Consider the following 18624-nt stretch of genomic DNA (forward strand, 5'->3'; position numbering starts at 1 on the left):
TGAATTAATATAAATATATATATATATATATATTAATAAATATTGGTTGGGACTCAATTTTATATATGTTAAACCATGTTGGTTGATCTACAGAATCATGGTGTCGCCCTTTTTTTTTTGTCTAAATTAATATATATGTTTTTCGAAAACTAGAAAATAATTTATAAAATAAAAATTTGAAAAATAAGGAAAAATTTCTGTTAGTTTGAATGAAATTTTTTTCTGTTTTGGTTTGAAAAATATTTTTTAATCGGTGGTAGCAGTCTTCCTCATCTTTCGAGCTTTGTTGGAACTCTGTGTTACCGACATAAAACTGGAGGAACGGCTTCGTAGGGGTCTTTTGAGTTATACCTTGGTTGTACTCTCATAGTTGTAAGTTGTAACATTTGTACACTTGTACGTGTACTTGTAAGTTTTGGAAAACTTTGACATTTATTAAATTTTTTTTCCTATTTCATTCAATTTTAGGTGTTAGATTACATTATGTTTAAAGATGCTTAATTAGGATTTCCTTATAGTTCCGGAAAAAAAATCTGGCCATTTGATGACTGAAATGGTCAAATGAATCCAACCACCGTAACGAGTAGGGTTTTGGACACGTTTCGGTCGAAACCTGAATATATCGGTTTCTACCAAGATCGAACACAAAATTTCAACCTTGTTCCTTGCTGGCCAATTACCATTATAGATCAATATTGTGTATTTCATCTTCTTGATTGGTTGGTTGATTTATAATGGCCTTTCCTTGCTGGGCCAATTACCATTACATTCAATTTTGTGTTTTCTACTTTTCACCATCAATAACCATAACTGCCAGGCATTTATGTGATTTAAAGAAATCTCTCTGACATTGTTTGCAACTTTGCATGGCATATCATTCCATTTTGGAGTATTGTTTCAATTTTCATAAGGTTGGATCGAAGTTAAATTTATTTCCCAACCTTATTCCTACTTATATTATTTTCTCCATTATTTTTCTTCAGTTCTTTCACAACTCTTGCTGTTGTCGCAATCTCTAATCATCTGTGCTTCTTATATTTGGAGTTTGGACCATAGCGTAGAGGTTGCAGAGGTTGTGAACCTTTTGTAATATCCTGCACCCACTCAGTTCTGAACCTTGGTCTGTTTTTTAACTGGTGCTGAAACCCAAAAAGCTTTTAACTGCTTAACAATCTGGAATCTTGGATAGTTATTTGGCATGCCACCCATTTCTGAGCAATGAATCAATTGGTTCCCATTCTGAAGCTTTTTTAAGTATCCATTCACAATTTAGTAAGTCACCATTGCAGGACTGGAGAGATTTGTGGAGGCCAGAGCTTGCAGGGAAGATTTCAATGGTGGATTCTCCAAGAGAGGTTGTTGGTGCAGTTTTGAAATACATGGGAGCCTCATACAACACGAAAGACATAGAATCCCAAGTTAGCGGTGGCAGGAAAACTGTCATGCAGAATTTGGCAGTGCTTCAAAAACAGGTAATTTGTTGAATATGATTTTCAGGTTGTCATTTACTACCATTCATGGTTGTCTGGATTTAGCATGAGAACTAAACTGGTTGGACGATACTGATATAATGTTTTACAATAAGGAAATAAAATATATTATTGAAAAAGGTTATAATGAATAAAATAATAACAATACAGCCAGAGCTGATGCAGAGCAGGGAAGAAGATCCATATGTATCAGGATTGCCATAATGTAATTTCTGGGTCGTTATTCATCTAACCAGTGTCTTAGCATTTGTGCAGTTCAGATAAAATGAAATGAGCATTTCCACATACTGCATATATTATGCATATTATGTCAGATAACAATGATCAATTGTTTTGCTGTTGTAAGGACCTGGCTGTGTTAATGATAATACCAAGTTGTTTCTGTTCAACTGGCTTTCTATAGGTCCGACTTTTTGATAGCGCATACTACCTAAAGGCTTTTGGAGTGGGAGATGTTTGGGTTGCTGTTGGATGGAGCAGTGATATTCTTCCTGCTGCCAAGAGGATGTCAAATGTTGCAGTTATTGTTCCCAAGTCTGGAGCTAGTTTGTGGGCAGATCTATGGGTAGGTCCTTGATCCTGTTTCTTCTCAAAGTCCTTTGGCATATGTTTGGATGCTTAAAGAATCTAGACTGCCACAGAATACGTCTTTATATCGGATTAGATGGTGCTAATCAAGCATCTACAGAGAGTTACTTCTGTTATCTCTCCCATTTGTGGTTCTAATTTAGACTGAAATTGTCAGAATTTCAGCGAAAGGATTTGGTTTTGACACGAGTCAAAACGTAATCATATGTGAAACACTGGGTAGTCCAGATTTTGGCGAAATTTTGACTCGTACTGGTGAAATTTCGGTCGTTTCGACTCATTTTGAAAAAAATTTGGTCATTTTGATTCATTTCAGAGAAATTTCAAACTTGGACCTATATATAAAAGCAAGGCTTGGACGAAATTTCAACTCATTTCGTCAAATTTAGAGGTTTTGCACCCTTTTGCCTGAGCTCTGGAACTGCTAGAAAATGAAGAAATTTTTCTGTTGAATTTAGGCTTGGTGGTTAACTATGGAGCATCCACTCTAACATTTTGGGTGGATTTGAAACATCATTTTGGCAAAATTTCCACCTATAGAACTACTGTGATGGATTTGAACAGCCCCCCCCCTCCCCCCCCCCCCCAAAAAAAAAATCTGATGATTTAAACATGTGTAATCATACTTACATAGGCACAAAAGTTTCAGAGAAAAATTGAATTCGACTTCTCATGTTAAAACCTCATTTTAAATTATTGAAAAGTCCCAATAAACTGATTAGAGTTCTAACTCCCCCAATCCAAAAACTGTGGTTCTCAGAAGTTTCTCCTTCCTTTATTATCATCGCTCGAGGTCTCGGTTTTCCCCCGGCCGAAAACTGAGATCTGGCGAGATCTCGGTGAAACCATGTATTTTTTGATAGAACAACTCAGGAAAACTTGGGGATGGGTTTCGGTGGCCGTATGGCCAAGTTAGACCCTGAAATTTGTCATCTAGCATGTTTCAGGCCTTCTAAACACAGTGGAAACATTAAATTTTTAAAAATCAGACCCAAAATGGTACTTTCATTGCAGACCCTAGGTTGTAATGTATATGAAGTAGGTGAGCTCTACCTTGGCTATTCCACACAATATCTATTACTTTTAAAAGACATATAATTCAAGTAAAATCGTAGTACAACTTAGGCATAAGGAATTAAAAAACGTCAAAAATGGTTTGTTATACATGGATGACTGATATACATATAGCCACATATATCATATGAGAGTGAACAATAGACAATAGTATAGGACAATAAAAGTGGATGACTACCTTATGCTCATCCTGGAGTCCTAGACTCCTAGTACTGAAATGAATGCCGGGCCGGATCATCATAACCATCATATTGTTGTTGCTGTGTTGAATCAAGTTTTGCTCTGATTGAATCACAAACGCTGGCCATGTCTTTGTATGCTAGAAGTAATACTTGAAGTCTTCCACAGCAGCTCTATAAAGATCATCATCAGTACTTTCCTATTGAGCTTGAACTTGCTAAATCTCCATATTGAGCTGGTTGATCACACAGCTGATTTGGATGATGAGTTGGACCAAATGCGTCCTAAGCTGTATAGCATGACTTAAAATTTTTTAAATTTGTGAATGTGGAATTTCTGAGAAGATGGATGCTTTGTTTTCATGACTGTTGTTGCCCTGGTTTCAAATTTTTTCTTCTTATTCTTCCATCTGCCCCTGTATTTTGGAGATATGACACGTGTACCTGGCTGTTAGTAAAAGGATAGTTACATCCGTACATTTGTTGAGTTGAGGTGAGTTTGAGTTTATTCATGTTACAATTCCAATGCTTCTTTTTGTTGATTAGTTAGAGCTTTCATTCAGTAAGAACAAGTAGTTATGGCCTCTGTAGTGTCCTGGGCCTGGACAGAACACCCACTAGAGTTCCAAAATTTCAAGATTTGAACCATTTCACGCCTATATAACATAGTGCTTCACTGCTACTGCTGTTTTACTACTTCAAATACAGAAGAACACATAAATGTAGGCTCTGTGCAGGCAATTCCTTCTGCATCTAGATTTTCTACAAATCGAATTGGTGGGCGAGTCAGAGGTCCTTCCCCATTAATCTACCAATGGATGGAATTTTGTTTGCAAGTTGCAAGAGCATTACCTTTCAAGCAGGAAGTAGTCCCAGGTGCTTCTCCCTTTACCCCTGAAGAACCTTCCGTTGAAGCATCTCTAGAGTCAACTAGGAGGAGACCAAAGCTTGAGACAAACCTCATTGCTGGGGTACCTCCACCCGAAATATTATCCAGGTGTGAGTTTCTGGAGCCATTGACAGAAGCTACATTATCAGATTACCAGTGGCTGATCGCAAGCATGAAGAAACCTGCTCATGGTGTGAAAGAAACTCTGCAACATTATATCTCTTCAATGACTAATTCCTTTGGGTGGAAGCCAGAAGAAACATAATCTAAGCAGATGGGCTTCTGATGCTTAGTCTGTCTTTAGCCTGCCACAAAGTCTGCAGAGAATCTTCAAATTTGGTTCAAACCATGATCTTTAATGGGTTTCATCACAGGCCATTGTTAGAAGCAGAAGAATGAGGCTTTGACAGTTTTGACCACATTTCACTTCTGTAAATGTTATCATAGCAATGGAATCTGTTTTGTAGAATTTTGTTATTGACAAATACGGGTGGTTGTTTTTCTTCCAATCTCTCTCTCGTGTAAATGTTCATATTGCTGTATACAGATCACAACTAATGAGATATAGAGGGGTCACCTGTTCATGGTATATCTGAGAACGCCTAATGATCAAGATTTCCCTTTTTTTCTTCTTGTTGCTGGATTTCTCATTTGTACACATTTCTGTATTTTCAGAGCCTCAAGTGAGGTACAAACATTGGAATTGTACCATTAAAAGTTTTGTTTGGTTGCAACGGAAATTTAAGAGAAGGAAGTGGAATTTTAAACCTATGTAATCATTACCCTACAGGATTATATTACTAACTCCAAGTTATTCCATTTTTAGTTATAAAAATTCATTTTACTTTGGGTCTAAATCCCTTTGATTTGAAAGTAAAATAAAAACTACATTTAAAAGGCATGTACCATATATATATGGTAAGAATGGACCCTGTCTAAATCCCTTTGATTTGAAAGTAAAATAAAAACTACATTTAAAAGGCATGTACCTATATATATGGTAAGAATGGACCCTGTCTAAATCCCTTTGATTTGAAAGTAAAATAAAACTTACATTTAAAAGGCATTATTACTATATGGCACCTGTTGGCATGAACCCTGGCACCCTGTTGGCATCTTCCTTCTTCTCACCTCTCGTCGGATTCTCTACTCCTCAGGTTGTCCCAGATCTGCAGTTGTTGCCTTGATCCTTTTTTTGGGAGAATGGACCCCCAACTTCCCCCCTCATTTGGTTGACCTTTGGTCCTACCTTCCTCCCACCCCTCCTGGCCACCGGGGTAGAGAGGATAAAATCACTTGGCTCCCTTACCCATCTGGGATATCCTCCTCCGCCTTTGCGCGGAACAATATTCATACTCCGGGAACCTCTATCACATGGCGTAACATTGTTTGGTTTATAAGCCATATCCATCGCCATAACTTCACTGATTGTTGGTTTATAGGTCATATCCCTCACCATTGCTTTATTGCTTGGCGCTCCCTCTCCAACTGCCTCCCTACGCAGGCCTTCCTCATCCATCACCACGTTCTGATCTCCCTTTCTTGTTGCCTCTGTTGGAACGGGGTTAAAAATATTGACCATCTTTCTTCTCTTTCCTCTACTCTGTGGAAGAAGGTTCCTCGTAGTTGTTCGGCAATCCATAGATCTCCCCTCCCCTTGTGCAGAAAATGGATCTAGGTGGATATGACCTTCCACGGCTCCATCATTTGTGACACGGTAGGGAAACTGGCATTTTGTGCTACCATCACCCATATTTGGATGGAGTGCAATCTTCGTAGATGGATTTCCAATGCTCGCTCCTTTGAGAAGATTTGGAAAACTATCTACTTTGATGTTAGCTCTAAACTTTGTTGCCTCCACCTTGGCAAGGCGCCTGACTCTCTAAAGAATAGGCATATTGTTGCCTCCTGTGGTCTACCCCTTTCCTCCTCTGCGCCCCCCCCTCCCAAATTCCCCGCCTGCCCTTAATGTATTCTCTTGGTTGTTTTAAGTTGGCTCAGCCGTGGCTATTCCTCTTCGTAGGCCTCCTCTTGGCCTCCTCTTGGCCTTGCCTTTCTTGTACGCTTTGTGGATTTTGCCTCCCCCCCCCCCCTTCTCTTTTCCCCCTTTTTTATTAATCCATTTTTTTTAAATAGTTAGGATAATGATTATTAAAGTTTTATTTTTTAGGTTTAAAATTTTCAATTCCCTTACCTTTAATTTTCCTTAAAACCAAGCGGAATAGGCAAAGAAAATTCATTACTAAAAAGAGCAAGTGTTTACATTACGGGTTACATTACGAGTTATATCAATACTACAAATATGAAATATCTAAAGCTGACTCACTGGGAGGAATCCTTCTGGCTCATGATCCCTCTTACCATAACCAACACGTCTCTTAGCTCACTCTTCCTTATTGGTTTATCTAGCCAACCCACCTACCATAGAGTTATTAACCATATGTAACTTCTTTCTTTATTTATCCCTTTCTCAGTGGGATCTTTATCTTGTAACTTTGTGTATATAAACACACATATGATTTCAATAAAATCACTACATTCAATCTATCTCTTGCATTATTTTACATAATATGTTTGTTTATAGGAGACCTACATTGGATGAAGGTTTCACGTCTTATAGATCCTTTTACTGGAGAAAGGTTTCATGTCAGATTTCTTTGTCAGCAGTGATTTCATAAGAATGCAAGTTATGGGAAGCTTCCTGTTATTGCTCTTTCATTCCTGTTTTGATATAAAGAATGCACGAAAAAACCTATAATTGGCCAGGGTGTAATTCTTCTCCAGTTGAAAGAAGAATAACCCACAAAGTACACCCACCGTTTTGTTTTGTTTTGTTTCACCAGTACTGGAGCCATGGTCTTGGCCGGGCTGGGTTCAATTTTGTGTATAAGATTTGAACTAAGATTAACACAAAACCAACCTGGCTAGGTTAGATGGTGATTGGTTTTTTCGCCATTTTTATTTTATTTTATTTTTTTAAGGATAAACTTCAACTTGCATTTTTAATAGCACAAAATCATTCAAATATCAGTGAGCTAATTAAAAAAAATTATAGACGCCACCCTTGGCTTGTTGGGAAAGTCCAAAACTTTTAATAGTGGAGATCTAAGATCAAATCTGGTCTTAGGGGGGGTGTTAATAGGTTTCATTTAAGTTATTGGTCCGGTTTTTAATTGGTTCTGGCCTCTTGAGAGCAGGACTAGAACTATAACCAACCAATTAAATAGAGTCCGATATATGTAGACCTTGGCAAATTGGGAACCACATGTTCTTATGTTGTTCAGTGGGTGTTTCCGATTGAAATACATTCCATCACAACCACAACCACAACCACAACCATCTTCTCCTCCTTCATCATCGTCCACTGTGGACTTTGCAGAGCCAAAGCCCTTAGAATTGGAGTCGTTTACCGCCAATTGATTAATGAAATACTCTTAAAAATTACTATCTTATCATTTTCTTACTACTTATTGTGTGTATCTTCTTTACCAAAAGGAGACAAAAAATAAAATAAAATTGTGGGTATCCTCACCGCCAGATCAATGTGTATCCAAACAAAGTTCCCATCCTTCCCTCGAATGAGTACTACATCGTTACTGAGAAAAATGGCAATGAACATTACCATTCTAAAGAATCCACACAAAACAGAGCCATTGGGATGAATATAACCGAATAAAGTAAGCCTACTACAAAAGAAAAACTAGAAGCCTCATCATGAAGTACTGCTAAAAGGAAAAACTAGAAAATTCTTCAATAAAGAAAAACCTAGAAAAAAGGGAAATGCCAACCCTAAAACTGAACCAGTTGGAATTTCATTGATATCACCATTCGGTTGCCATTAATATAAATCCACGAAGTCAGCTATATGATCCGTCGTCAGATGAAAGGCAGTTGGAATTTAATATTCGAAACTCAAGAGGTGCAAAAAGATAAGTACCTCTTCAACCGTGCCACACCTCTACACACACGTGTGTGTAGGGTACATGAGCTTTCGAGGGGGATTAGTCGGGCCAAACTGGCAAAGGTCTAGACACCCTTGTTGGCAAAATAAAAAAAATATAAAATGATTCTTATATAACAGGGTATCCATGTATGGTATTTTTGTTTCTGTGAAACATGTAAAATTCTAGTTCTTATTATATGGGATCCATCCCATCACTGCAAAAAGAACCTGTCACTCTTTCTCTCTCCCAAAATTCTAATTAACAAGCTGGATAAGCTAATAAAAAATGCAAGATACATGGCTTGATCTTATGATAAAAAAACCATAAGTGATCAGCTACAATTTGTAAGTGCGATATTACTTCAAAGAGTTCTCGATATCAATCACAAAACGGTACTTCACATCACTCTTTATCATCCTCTCAAGTGCTTCATTTACATATTGAATGGGAATCACTTCAATCTCTGGATATATTTTGTTGGCAGCACAGAAATCTATCATTTCCTGTCTCAATTTAGTACCACCTGTGGCACTTCCTGAGATGCTTCTCATACCTGCAAGTTATTCATACATTAAGCCTCAGTTATATTAATCAACTACCTACCATTCATGCTTTAATATATTGAGTGCCACATTGTATAACCAATCCCAACTTTATTTTTGGAGGATTGGAGGACTGAGTTACCATGAATAAGGCTAACAGGATGAAACTTGATCTCACTTGGAGCGCCGACCACTGCCAGAACACCACCAGTCTTCAAGAGCGACAAGTACATATCAAATGGATGATCACCAGATGCAGTGTCAACAATGAAATCCAGGGATTTTTCCAAGGCCTATAAAGGAAGAGACAGACACAGAATACTAGCTTAAAAGACTAGTTAAGTACCATCTCAGAAAACACACACATAATCAGTAATCAGTCTAGAGGAATTTGAGATATTTGTGTTTCATAAGATTCTATCAGGCATGAGAAATTTTCCAAATGAAGCGATTTATGTCAATATGTTACCTTCATTTGGTCCTTATCTGATGAGATCACAAATTTGTCTGCTCCAAGGAGATTCAGAGCTTCTTCCTTCTTGGATATACTTGTGCTTAATACTGTGACATTTAACCCAAATGCCTTTCCGAACTTCACAGCCATATGTCCAAGGCCACCGAGCCCAATTACACCAAGAGACTTACCAGGTTGGTTCATCTTATGGCGCATCATGGGTGTGTAAACTGTAATTCCAGCACATAACAATGGTGCTGCTGAAGCTAAAGGGTAGTTATCAGGTATCTTATGACAGTACCTGTAGATTAAGCAACACATAATTTATTCCTGGCTGGTTATTGGCTACACCATGTTCCCTTAGAGGCAGGATATTAGTTTAACAATAAAAATCATTGATACTACAAAGTAGAGACCAGGTTAAAACAGAAGAATATGAATTCAAAAACTAGATGTTGCTTTTCTTTGTTCCTTATATTTGCATCAACACTGTTTAGTGTAGAGAATATGTAGCTGACATTAGAATGCAAATGATGCAGTTTACACTTGAACATGATTTCTTTTTCCATCTTAATCGATAGCTCATATGTTGCTCATTAAGTTAATTAAGTACTGGGAAGGATCTAATCTTATTTAAATAGAAGTTTGAGAAACTTCTCAATTTGAAACATATGAAGATTCAAGTAGCCTTTTCTTTTATTTAAAAAAAAAAAAAAGAGTGAAGAACGATGAAAGAGAAAAAGGGCGAGGAATTGGATGCCCCAAACATTTTGACAAACAGAGCTCCCTCCTACCTTTTCATCAAAAGATGATTTTGTTTTTACTTTATTTATTTATAAAGAAACAATGTCCTTACCTGAACAATTTCTTTCAGAAAGATAAACCATAAAAAGGAGGATAAAATATAATTTTAAGTAGAAGGGGTCTTGAAATCCAGAGTTGAGAGATTTAGAACTAATATCAAGAGATTTCTAATGTTTAGGTGTGAACCCTCACTAATTTCTAGTCCTTTTTTTTGGTTCTTCCTGCTTGGTTAGCAGGGCTATTCATTTTGTGTCTCTGTTTCTGCCTCTTCTGGGTTCTGGAATGGGAAAAGAGATGATATATATATCTCTGAGGAAAGCTGGTGTAATGGAATTTCTGATAATTAGAAACCTTACTTCGCAAAGATGAAGAGGATTCAGGTAAAAAAATTTCTTTCTGATATGAAGCTAAACTATTTGAAAATAGAAGATTAAAGGAAGACATGAGATTTTGTAGTTCACCCTTTCCACAAGTTCATGGTGGTGAATGCTTAATCAATTACCAAGATACAAATAGATGGTTATTAGAAGAAGGATCAATACAAACAATGGGATTGAGATTAAATCCATATATGATATAACTGACCCACCTTTCAAGAACTACAACATGACTGGAATATCCACCTTTCGTAATTGTACCATCAACATCAATGCTATTAAAAGTGCGGATTGATCCCTTAACGCAGTGAACTTCTAGAAAATCATTACAATACTCACAATCTTTGCATGAGTTCACAAATGTTCCAACTCCAACATGGTCATTGACTTTGAAATTCTTAACATTGGAACCAACCTCCATGACAATTCCAGCAATCTCATGGCTGTGACAGAAACAATGTGAATACATGATTTCAAATTAACAAATGCTCTGCTCAGTAAGTTTTGAACATTTTTAACTTGAACAATAGACTATACATACCCAGGCACCAAAGGGTATATTGAATCTCCAAGTTTATTTCTGGTCCACAAGACATCCGCGTAACATATTCCACAGTGTGTTATCTTAACTGAAACATCATCAGGTCCAACAGCCCTGTATGGGTTTTGGCTAGTCAGTCAATAAGAATGTGATGCTCTCTAATTTCAAAAGCTTTAGTTAGAAGGCAATTGATGCAACAGATGATCATCATTATAATAAGATCAAATATTCAGAATAGGGAAAGATCTTTCAAGGTTTGTAACATTAATGCTCCAAAGTCCAAACATAGGGCATAAATATGCATCATATCTATTTTATAATAAAAAACCTCAATCAAGATTAAATCTTCAAAGGTTTCAGTAATGGATGTTTGGACTTTGCACAAAACCATGGTATTAATAACCCAAGTTCTTCCAAGTCTCCAAGAAAAACAAGATAAGAACAATAGAAGGAAAGGGTAATTATGAAATTGGGAAGTGAAAGGTGTGGTTTGAATCCTTTTATCCACTACAATCTCATATGCAATTGGATTGAAGTGTCTATAATCCCTGATCTGTTGTTTTGGTGCAACAGTAAGGTTGATCCATTGCGACCTAGTGGTCGTGGGTTCAAGTCAAGAAACAACATCCCTGCAAAACACGAAACGGGGTTAAGGCTGCGTACATTATGACCCTCCCCAGACTGGGTGGTCGTGTGTTTCTTTCTTTTGTTTGTTTATGAAGCAATTTAAAATCCTAGCTTGGATCGACTAGGAAGTACGAATTTAGAAAAACCAAGCAAAAGAGGTTGAAAAAGCAGTTTTGATGGATATAAATCTGCTTATTCTTGTAAAAACAGTAATACTTCATCAGACAATTATAACAGAATAACTAACTTTAATCGATGAACAACTAATCTACAATGGGTTTGAAACTCCTTATTCCATTACTGGTTCAGAAAATTAAATTTCAATTCTTATCACCAAATGAAAATAGGAGAAATGAATTAAGAAGCAAAGATATATACTAGGCTTGTGTCATACCTGCGGCTGAAGGTATAGGGTGACAGAAATCCAGACTCATCCCTTGCTGCCCATCCTAAGCAGTTCTCACTTGCTCCTTCTGTGCTCATTGTTAACCTCTCTCTCCTTTTTTTTTTTTGGTAAGGTCTCTCTCTCACTCTGCTTAAGACCGCAAAGATAGTAAGAGCTGGGTGTTTGAAGCAAGCGAAAGGTGGTATTTATACTTGTCCACATGGCGCTGTGAGAGAGAGGGAGAGAGAGCGAGGCGTCTGTGATGGACTGGTAATGGCCTTGTTATTAGGAGTCAGAGTGATTACCTTGGGAAAAAACAAAAAGGGTGATTAGCTTCGCTCATGCATGACATCATTGTATTATTCACCAAAAATGACTTGTGTGATTCGCTCATGCATGACATCATTGTATTATTCATCAAGCATGACTTCTGTGATTCGCTCATGCATGACTTGTACATGTGTGGGAAAATTACCTCAGTAACCCCTTTTTTTCGTTGGGTTACAAAACACAATCTGAACGCACACCCTTGTAGCTTCAATCAATCAGAGTATTCATCTAATTCAAAGATGCACGTAGGGTTCTAGGCTGACATTATCATCATCGGTGATGGTAGTAAATCTCTAATTTATCGTCATTTTTTTTCAAAATTTTTTTCTTGAAATTGGGATTCAGATGATGATGAGATCGATATGATGGGTAGGGAAATCGCGAAATTGGATCTGCTACTCCAATTGCTGCTTCTTGTTCATGGGGAAATGGAAGGGGCATAGTATGTGGGTTGGATTTGGATTGTGAAGGTTTAGAAGGTGTGGGTGACAACATAGATTGGAGTTCTGAAAGTTAAACTGTGGCTCTCCTTGTTGGGTGTTGCAAATGTGGGTCTTTTGATGGAGAGCTGTGATTGGGAGTGTAGAAATGCAACCCTAAATGATGCAGAAGATAATAGAAAAACAAAAACAAACAATGCACATAGGTTTACGAGGTTCAACAAGATTGCCTACGTCCTTGGTGATATGAGATCTTGCTTCATTATCAATGGAGAATAGGGTTACAGGCTCGACCTCAAACCTCTTAGTATTTATTGCATTACAGAGAAATAGATCCCTCACTACAAATATATATTGAAAAAATCCTAATCCGAAAAGTACAAAACTGCCTTCAAATGAAAAATTCGAGCGGGGCTGCACTTCCCTACACCCTGGCTATGCAGGGGGGGTCTCCTACCCCCTTTCAACACATTGCTAGTAGGATCGCCATCCTGCTTGTCGAGGCGCTTGCACCAGTACTTCCTGGATTAAACTTGTAAGATTTCCTATTAGGTGGGCTAGCATAGTCAAAGATTTGTTTCCAAAACCGGTTTAGTGGTGTTGACTATAGATGGAGTAAGCAGAAAGAATCTAATATTATTGGTAAGTGATCTCTATGGAGATATTGGATTCTATTAGCACACCTTAATAGTATGAAATATTTATTACTATGTGTGGACCTAAGGTTTTGTTTCCTTAATGGGGAGGAAACCCTAATTTTATTGTAGGGTTGGTTCCTACCCTCACCCCTATATATATAGTTATCACTGACCCATTAGGTAATGCTAACGACCAAAAGCAAAAGGAAAAGAGGGTATACCAGACCAACATTGACCCATTAAGTGATGCTAACGACCAAAAGCATACAAGAAGACATTGAGGAGTTCTTATTCTTCAGCCATGGATTCAGGTATGCCTAAAACGTGTTTTTTTGTAGTGTTTGTCGTGCATGCTTATCGATCTTCATGAATCGATCCGTATTTATTTTCTATGAAAATTATGACGAATACAAAATATCATACACCAACAGGGAGGTGAGCAATGGGAGTGGTGGTCTTGCAGATGGGGGAGAGGTCTAAGGACTTACAATATTAGGGGTGGAGTGGGGGCAGTTAGCAGCAAGGAGGGAGCTCATATGGGCAGGGGCGTTGATGGGCGGTGAGGGGGGAAAGATGAAGAGTGTGGGAGGGGACAGTGAGTGGGTTCAGGGTGGGGGCAGCCATGGGAGAGGAGATAGGTGGGGGAGGGGCAAGAGGGTGAGAGAACTGGGGCATGGGTTATAGTGCCGGGGATGGCTTACCGGCATAGAGTATGGGTTGCAGCGCAAGGAATTTGATTGCAAAGTTTAGTAAAATTTTAGTAACCAGATTTGAAATGTTGTGTTTTTATTTTTTTTGGGTGCAAAAATGTTTTGTCGTTAGTTACACAATCTTAATTTACCAAAAAAAAAAAAAGTTACATAATCATAACCCAATGGTTTAAAAGGTAATCATTTTAGCTGTTTCATCTTCTTTTCTTTTGGATTTTTCTGTCAATAAGGTTATTAAGTAGTGCTATTAACTCTGATGTTATTCCTAAGAAAGATTTGACTTTTTTTTTTCGGTATTTATGTTTATATCTTACTTTATTTAGAAGCACAAGAACCAAACTCTATTCTGGTGCCAAAAAGTCAGATCATTCAACCATTCTCAAAAAGGTTGACTATTAGATCTTCAATGGAATTTTCAACAAGAAAAAAAAATGAAGTCTAGGTGATATTTGATTTCTCATACTATAATACTTTGACTCCTTCCCCTTTAGCACTATCACCTCATCATCACAAGTGTCACTAATAATACAAAAAATATGACTGCAAGGGTGATTTGTCTTGTTTTTCAGAAAAAAAAAAAAAAAATGTTTTATATGAGGCAAATTACTTGTTGACATGAGAAAATGATGAGGCAAAGGCTTTAGGACTGCTCAAAGGTATGTCGAAAGCAAAGACTATGAATTGAAAGGTGGACGTGGCATGGAGTGATGTAGAAGAAATTATAATATTTTCTCAAGAGGAAGCATGAACATTTGCTAACCTTATGGCAAAAAACATTAATATTACTATATTTAGCCATCCTAACCATCCTAACCATCCCAAATTTTGTATTAAAACTAACAATAGATCTGTGGGGAAACTCAAAGCTAGCCAAGGAGGATATAATAAAAAAACAATCTTTTTATAAGTTGGATATGACGTCTAATTTACAAGAATCTAATTAGTATATTCTTCTGTTTGAATTAAAAAAAAAAAAAAACTTTTTTTCCCTTGCAACTGGGGAAAAAACTTTTGGCAGCCGGGAATATTTTAAAAAATATACAATGGGGGTAGGAAACTTATACTTAAAGACAGATGTGTCAATCCTAAGTTCGCATCGATTTGATAGATTGAGGGTTCAACCATTTAAAGATTGGCCTAACTTGCATCGATTATTAAATGTGTAGGGCCTAAGCTCGACCCGTTTATAAACAAGTTGTACACAGTGCAAGGAGTAAGCCCAATGGGCACCTGATCGGCCAGGTTCGGCCCATTTACAAGTCCAACTTGGCCCGACACGTTTAGTCGACTGTCTATATGTCTATTTTGATTTTGATTTTTTTTTTAATTCATAGAATATGATATATACTAATATTTTTATCAATTATTGAATGTAATTAAGTGTAATATATTTTCTAAATTGTTGATGATTTAATAAAATAGATTATCGATTGATGGCTCAAGTGAAGGTATACCATTCCCTGACGATGAAGATGCTTGCGGGCAAACTCTTACTAGATGGCATTGAGATCTCTTCGTATGACGTGGTCAATCTGGTTGATCAAGTGTTACGCGACAAACTGACACGATGTGGAAGATTTTGATCGAGGAGCTCTAATAGGCTTCGCCTTCTCCCAGCACCATGACGCTGATTGAAAAGATCACTGTTCACCTGTAACATGGATCCCAATCCTACGATCGCCATTTGTGCTGCCGATTCTACGTAACATGGCTATACGATGCATTGTAATTTGATCCCAATCGGAGGGATCCTATGAAGCACCAAAAATGCTTGACACGACCTACGAGATCCAACAAATCTCCTAGTAGAAGTTTGAGCCTAGAGGTTTGAGGATCGACTCTAACCAAGGAGTAGGTTGGGGATTAGCCCTCCAATGCCTCACCTTCTAGATTAGCCAAAAAAAAAAAAAAAAAAGACAGATCCATCGAATTGCTGCAATCCCACCTGGCGTAATTCTGATCGCACGGCCAGGATCAAACATATCCTAACCGGACCAATCCCGCTTCTAAATGTCTCCTGCCACCCTGCACCGTTCACCATTTTCATGTCACCATTTTCCAGATCTGCCAGTCTTTCGACATTGTGGATCACGCATAATATCCGATGACCAGTATGAAGCCCGCTCTTTTGATATGCTGATCCAATGCATGCGGTGTGCCCTGGTGTGGTGCGGGTGTACCTAATTTGCCCCTTCGAATCCATTTGGAATGTTGTGGTTAGCTGAAATTAAAAGCATCATATCTTGGTCATAGGATATCCGATTGGGGTGATTTAGAAGGCCATCTCCCCCATTTTAGGAGGACTAAACGACCAAGACAAGTATAAATACTGGATTTATCCTTAAACTTGGGATTTTAAAGAAACATGAAGATGGAAGATTTGGTCATAATGGTTGCTTGAGTTCTTCTCCAACTATCAAGAGGGGATTGAAAAGTCATCAAGAGATGAACAATGTTGTTTATCCATATTGAGCTCATTATATTTGGTACTTTCCAAATTATACCAAATTCTAAAAAAATCTGATATTTTGGAAAGACTGGGAGATCTAGAATTTCTATTATGGAAAGTATAGATTCAGCTATGGAGAGGCATTTTCTTAAGGGTTTCAAAAAAGTCCATCAACCTGAATCAGCCATAGCCCGCCCTGAGTCCGAATAGGGATTGGGCTGAGATTTTAGCCCATAGGGTGGGTTAGGGTTGAGATTTTCAGACCCGAGGTAGTGTTGGGTTGGGCCTGGGTTGAGAACCCAACCCAACCCAACCATATTTATTAAGTATATAATCATATAAATATGATAATAATTATTAATGGGTACTTATAGAGAAAGGACTTTCGTTTTTCACAATCTACACATATACAAAAACTTTGGTCTTTGACCTCTGCAATGCATCAAGATCAAGCAACCAAGTAACCGATAGTATTGGGTTGGACTGGATTGGGTTAAATCCAGCCCAATTAGGGTTCATTAGGTCTGGATTGGCTTTGGCTAAACCCAACAGGGTTGGGCCTGGACCTGGGATGAGACATCCTAGCCCTAGGGCTATGCTTGGGTTGAGTTAAGAGACCTTAGGGTAAAACCCAGCCCAACTCGACCCATTGACACCCTTACATTTTCCTAATTGGAATGGGTTGTTTTGGAAACCTTGGTTCACATAGTTTCCTATTTGAAGTGGGTTTTATTATGGAAGCTTGAGATTGACCAACATACATACTTGACATATGGAGATGAACATCTTTTATTTTAAAGGCTTATATATGGTATAAGGATGACTTGGAGGATCACTCAATCCTAGCAGCCATAGGGGTCCATGATTTGGGAATGAAAAATATAGGGGTATACTTATTCGTCTCTAGTTGAGCGACCATCTCTTTACTAGGTCTTGTCAACCATACCAAGTATGGAGAATATCTATTTCAATAAATCCACAAATATTTACAGAAGATAATAGACTAACTTATGGGATGCAAAATCCTATAAATTGGAGAATTGAAAGATTTCTCAGATTAGGAAAGTTAATTCTAAAATATGTAGAAATTACAAATCATTATATTTGAAAAATATTGTTTGATGGCCAAAAAAAAATTATCTTACCACAAATACAGAATTATATAAATTCAATAGAATTAATGGAACATTGAAGAAATTTTGAACATTGATACAACATAGACCAGCTCACAAGGATTCATTTGCATCAGTGGCTAGACAAGCCCCTATTTCAACAACTTAACAGACATAAAAGATCTTTAAAATCCAGGACTCCCCTCGAATATCTATGAAGATTTGAGTGGTGCATGGAAATCACACCTTCTAGACAATAAGGATCATTTTCTTAGGCATGTGGGGCAATTGCTAGATAAGGTGACTGAGCAAACAACGCAACTTAAATTTCTGAAAAATCTCAGTTTCAATCTCATCAGGCAGATGAATTGGGATGAAGATTTTCCTATGAAAAAATTTCATTATTTCTAAAATTATCTGACTTCTTAGCAGACAGCTTTGAATGATTTTGGTGTTGAGGACAGCAATTTGGACCACATCAGCCATGCTTTCATGGAAGGCAACATGTCTCGGCCGAATTCGACATGTTCCCTTTCTTTTAATTGGGTTTTATTTATTTTTGGTTGGGGTGTCAAAATTTAGTCTGAACTGATGAAATCGATCGAAACTGACAAAAAAAACTCAGACCGAACCAAATCGATCCTTATTGGATTGGTTTTGGACTGAGGTATGTTAGGACTGGTTGAAAATCGATCCAAACCGAACTGACCAATAACCAAACCGAAACCAAACTGAATGAAACCGATAGAAAATAAATGATTATGAGATTACAAATTGGTGAATTGATTATCCTTTTTTCACAATATTAGTGAGAATATTTTTTATTGTAAGGCGAATTGTTACAAATCAATGAATATGAGGTTATGAATAGAGAAATTGATTTGTATTGTAATAATGTTTCCATTGATTTCCTTGTTCACTAATTAGTTGGATAGTTCAATGAATGATTGGATAATAGGGTTCAGTTTGTGATTTCGATATTAATTATCCTTTTAGTAATTAGTAATCCATTAGTTTCATTATTAGTTATCTTCCCATTACAATGATAAAA

The 18624-nt window shown here is 37.4% G+C and overlaps 2 protein-coding genes across 5 annotated transcripts in view; one reads left to right on the top strand and one right to left on the bottom strand.

Annotated features, from left to right (window-relative positions):
* Positions 1–4853, top strand: part of LOC122082445 (spermidine-binding periplasmic protein SpuE) — a 35713-nt gene extending 30860 nt beyond the window's left edge. For 3 of the 4 annotated variants that reach the window (XM_042650010.1, XM_042650008.1, XM_042650009.1), the window contains 3 exons: positions 1290–1472; positions 1894–2055; positions 4069–4853. In XM_042650010.1, the coding sequence (XP_042505944.1) occupies positions 1290–1472; positions 1894–2055; positions 4069–4485 (762 nt within the window). In that variant the 3' untranslated portion in view covers positions 4486–4853. Of the gene's footprint in view, positions 1–1289; positions 1473–1893; positions 2056–4057 lie in introns of all 4 variants that reach the window. The other variant, XM_042650012.1, reaches the window with a different exon arrangement.
* Positions 4854–8318: 3465 nt separating this feature from the next.
* Positions 8319–12053, bottom strand: LOC122081050 (probable cinnamyl alcohol dehydrogenase 1). The gene is made up of 6 exons (XM_042648000.1): positions 11904–12053; positions 10883–10996; positions 10554–10784; positions 9176–9461; positions 8849–8999; positions 8319–8717 (listed from the first exon to the last, which is right to left on the bottom strand). Exons 1-6 carry the CDS (start codon positions 11990–11992, stop codon positions 8521–8523), a joined length of 1068 nt encoding a protein of 355 aa, XP_042503934.1. The 5' UTR covers positions 11993–12053; the 3' UTR covers positions 8319–8520.
* Between the last annotated feature and the right edge of the window lie 6571 nt (positions 12054–18624).

This window comes from Macadamia integrifolia, chromosome 6, assembly GCF_013358625.1.
Source record: "Macadamia integrifolia cultivar HAES 741 chromosome 6, SCU_Mint_v3, whole genome shotgun sequence".
Lineage (NCBI taxonomy): Eukaryota > Viridiplantae > Streptophyta > Magnoliopsida > Proteales > Proteaceae > Macadamia > Macadamia integrifolia.